A 3,978-nucleotide genomic window follows, 5' to 3' on the forward strand; every position below is an offset into this window, starting at 1 on the left:
CTCTTTGAATAGAATCGTAGCTACAATAGCTAATAGCGTAAATTTAAATTGGTGCAATAAAATGTAAATAAGTTTTATTTGCTAAATAAATAAAAGACTTTATATTGGTTGATGAGATTTTGAAGATTATGCCAAAAGAAAAAGAGATTCCCATTGAAATGCTAATATTCTAAGAAAGTGAAGGTGAAGCTTACAGCTAAAAGAATTTTTGTTAAGACTTTCTTTTTGATTGATTTTTGTCTAAGAAGAAATTTGTAAGAAAGAAGAATTTTATTAGTTTTCAATATAAATACGCTGAGAAAACGAAATTGATCATAGTTTTCATTGAGCAGCTCATTAATCAACATGGGTTGTTTGAAAGAAATAACTTTGGTGTTAATTGTAGGCTGTTTGGCAGTCTTGGCTGCCGACAGTGGTAAACCTTCCAGTGATGAAGGTCGTGTTATTAACGATCAAGGTAGAGTATTTAAGGGTTTAATAGTTTATATTAAATTAATTATTTTAATTTCTCTTTACAGATGTAAGGCTTTTAATTAATCCTTTTGCATTCTTGCAAGCGAAAACCACTACACCCAAGCCGGAACGTCCCACAACTATTGTAGTTAAGCCTCCCTATCACTACCCCTACTATCCACATTATCCTTCGTATCCTAATTATCCTAATGATGATTACTATCCACACAAGCCACCACACCCACCGCACCAACACACCCTACTCATCCCACACATCCAACTCCTCCTGGACCTACATTTAATCCTACACCGCCTGTGGAACCACCTACTGCCCATCCACATCCACCAGTGTATCCCTCACATCCACCAATGTATCCTCATCATCCACCAATTTATCCTCAGCATCCACCTATGTATCCCTTTTATCCCCCCGGATTTTCCCAGCCACCTTTTGGTTACTATCCCTGGTTGTACCCCGGCGGTCAACCTCCCTATATTGTAGTCGTACATCCACCAATTAAGAAGCCTGAGTTTCCCGATATTCCCAATGTGCCTGATGTTCCAAATGTGCCCGATGTTCCCAATGTACCCGATGTACCCGGTACTGGCAATAATAATAAAGTTAACTTCAAATACCAATTAGCCAGACGTCCTATGTACCAATATGTTCAAAGTGGCAGAACGATCGATGAATTACAAGCTGCTCCAGAAGACATGGCTGAAGATTATCATTATCAACAACAAAAACCACAACAACAACAACAACAAGAAAACGGTAATGATGATGAAATGCTTGGTCGTAATATTAGATTAGATGGCGTCTCTATTACAGCTGATTCTGCAGAGGATAATGATACCATCGCCGTTGATACCAAAGATATTAAACTTCCCTTTGGTTTACATTTAGCCGCTCATCCACCTAACGGCAGAAAGGTTAAAGATCAAGAAGCCTTAATCTACTTGAGAAATTTCAAGAAAGGCAGACATCTCAAGGAAGCTGAAACGGCTTGAAAATGGCATATCGTATATCAAATGTTAAAGAAATAAATAGAAATCATTAAAAACCAAAATTTTGTTCTCATTTGTAAATTTTAATCCTCCAAAAAGTCTTCCCTTTTTGCATTTATACAGCTTTAAGAGTCTGTAAACTTTTTTTAGCAAATTGCAGTTAATTCCCTCTAGAGTATTTTGTCTGGCAATTTTGCGCTTCTTTTGTGAATATTTAAACCATTAAACTGCACCTGTTTCATTGTTGGAGTTGGAAATTTGCACAGCAAATAGAAACTGTATTTATTTAATAGTCGAAAGATTTTTTCCTGGTAAATAGTCTATTTTAGCTGTATGGCTGCTCAGCTGAAAAGCTAAAATTTATTGCTAGTTTAAAATCTGCTAGACGTAAAGCAAACAGAAGCATAAATTGCAATATGATGAATTTAAAATTAACTCAAAAGATTTTCTTGCTATAGTTTAAAGAGATTGCTGAATTTAAATGTGGACTAAAAAATGGAATATTTTAAAAAGAGATTGGATAAACATAAATATGATTAAATTGGAACAGAACTACAACTGAACTAGAACTGAACTAGAACTGAACTAGAACTGAACTAGAACTGAACTAGAACTGAACTAGAACTGAACTAGAACTGAACTAGAACTGAACTAGAACTGAACTAGAACTGAACTAGAACTGAACTAGAACTGAACTAGAACTGAACTAGAACTGAACTAGAACTGAACTAGAACTGAACTAGAACTGAACTAGAACTGAACTAGAACTGAACTAGAACTGAACTAGAACTGAACTAGAACTGAACTAGAACTGAACTAGAACTGAACTAGAACTGAACTAGAACTGAACTAGAACTGAACTAGAACTGAACTAGAACTGAAACTAGAAACTGAACTAGAACTGAACTAGAACTGAACTAGAACTGAACTAGAACTGAACTAGAACTGAACTAGAACTGAACTAGAACTGAACTAGAACTGAACTAGAACTGAACTAGAACTGAACTATGAACTGAACTAGAACTGAACTAGAACTGAACTAGAACTGAACTAGAACTGAACTAGAACTGAACTAGAACTGAACTAGAACTGAACTAGAACTGAACTAGAACTGAACAGAACTGAACTAGAACTGAACTAGAACTGAACTAGAACTGAACTAGAACTGAACTAGAACTGAACTAGAACTGAACTAGAACTGAACTAGAACTGAACTAAACTGAACTAGAACTGAACTAGAACTGAACTAGAACTGAACTAGAACTGAACTAGAACTGAACTAGAACTGAACTAGAACTGAACTAGAACTGAACTAGAACTGAACTAGAACTAGAACTGAACTAGAACTGAACTAGAACTGAACTAGAACTGAACTAGAACTGAACTAGAACTGAACTAGAACTGAACTAGAACTGAACTAGAACTGAACTAGAACTGAACTAGAACTGAACTAGAACTGAACTAGAACTGAACTAGAACTGAACTAGAACTGAACTAGAACTGAACTAGAACTGAACTAGAACTGAACTAGAACTGAACTAGAACTGAACTAGAACTGAACTAGAACTGTGCGATCTAGTTATTTTTAAATTTTCATATTTTTTATATTTGTAATGGCTTTTTTTATATTTGTTTATTATTTATTACATAAATTCATAAAAATTTGTTTAATATATTTGACTACATATATTGCTTAAACAGCATAAATTTGTCGGTTGATTTGTATCTGTAGTCTCTGCTAAAAAATTACTTTAAAAATTCATTGAAAATGCAAAATATTAGACTGAATAAAGAAACCAAAAACGAAATACACCTTAGGAAACAGACACATGAACAGTTTGGTATTAAAGAAGAAAAGAAACAATAAAACGTTAAAAATATTTAGAATATTTACAAGGATATAGGAATAGTTTAGATAAAGGATGTGCATTGTTTAAAGAAAAAATATGGAACTATTATTTTGAGAACAATTTATTATTATATCCACTACGAGTGGAAAAATAGCTAGAGTGAAAGACATATTTATTAAACTCTTATGTCTTGGGAAATAAACGATTGCCACAGTTAGTGAATAGCCTTATTGTTAAAGAAACAGGAATTTATACAACAAATAGTACAAATGGATTTGTTACAAAAAGTTATGCAAACACTCAGTTATAGGAAATAAAAAGAAGAAAATGGAAGAAACACAGACAGAATGCAACATAAACCTAACAAACGAATATGATAAATTTTCATTCTATAAGGGACGTTTCATATAGAAAATAAATTTATTAAAAATTCGAAAACAAAATAATTATCAGTTGGAAATTTACTTTTTTTTTAACTAAAATTGTTAGTTGTGAATTATTTATTTAAAATTTTTTGCATAAAAATTATTAAACTACAAAATACTCCCTATGATTAGAATTAAGTTACAGGACTTTGTACACAGAGAGAACAAAGCATCAGGTGTTGCTGCTCTACAGGATTTGTACAAAAAAAATCTAGAAAAATGTAGATTTATCTATTTGTTTG

General features: G+C 33.0%; 1 protein-coding gene across 1 annotated transcript; it reads left to right on the plus strand.

Annotated features, from left to right (window-relative positions):
* Positions 1-313: 313 nt before the first annotated feature.
* On the plus strand, positions 314-1,523 carry LOC119615441. Its single transcript, XM_037971455.1, has 2 exons — positions 314-457; positions 519-1,523. The coding sequence occupies exon 2, from the start codon at positions 823-825 to the stop codon at positions 1,462-1,464; it is 642 nt and encodes a 213-aa protein (XP_037827383.1). The 5' UTR covers positions 314-457; positions 519-822; the 3' UTR covers positions 1,465-1,523.
* Positions 1,524-3,978: the final 2,455 nt, after the last annotated feature.

The sequence above is a fragment of the Lucilia sericata genome, unplaced genomic scaffold, assembly GCF_015586225.1.
Source record: "Lucilia sericata isolate MDLA Ls3-8-SP2 unplaced genomic scaffold, ASM1558622v1 Contig005173F_arrow, whole genome shotgun sequence".
NCBI lineage: Eukaryota > Metazoa > Arthropoda > Insecta > Diptera > Calliphoridae > Lucilia > Lucilia sericata.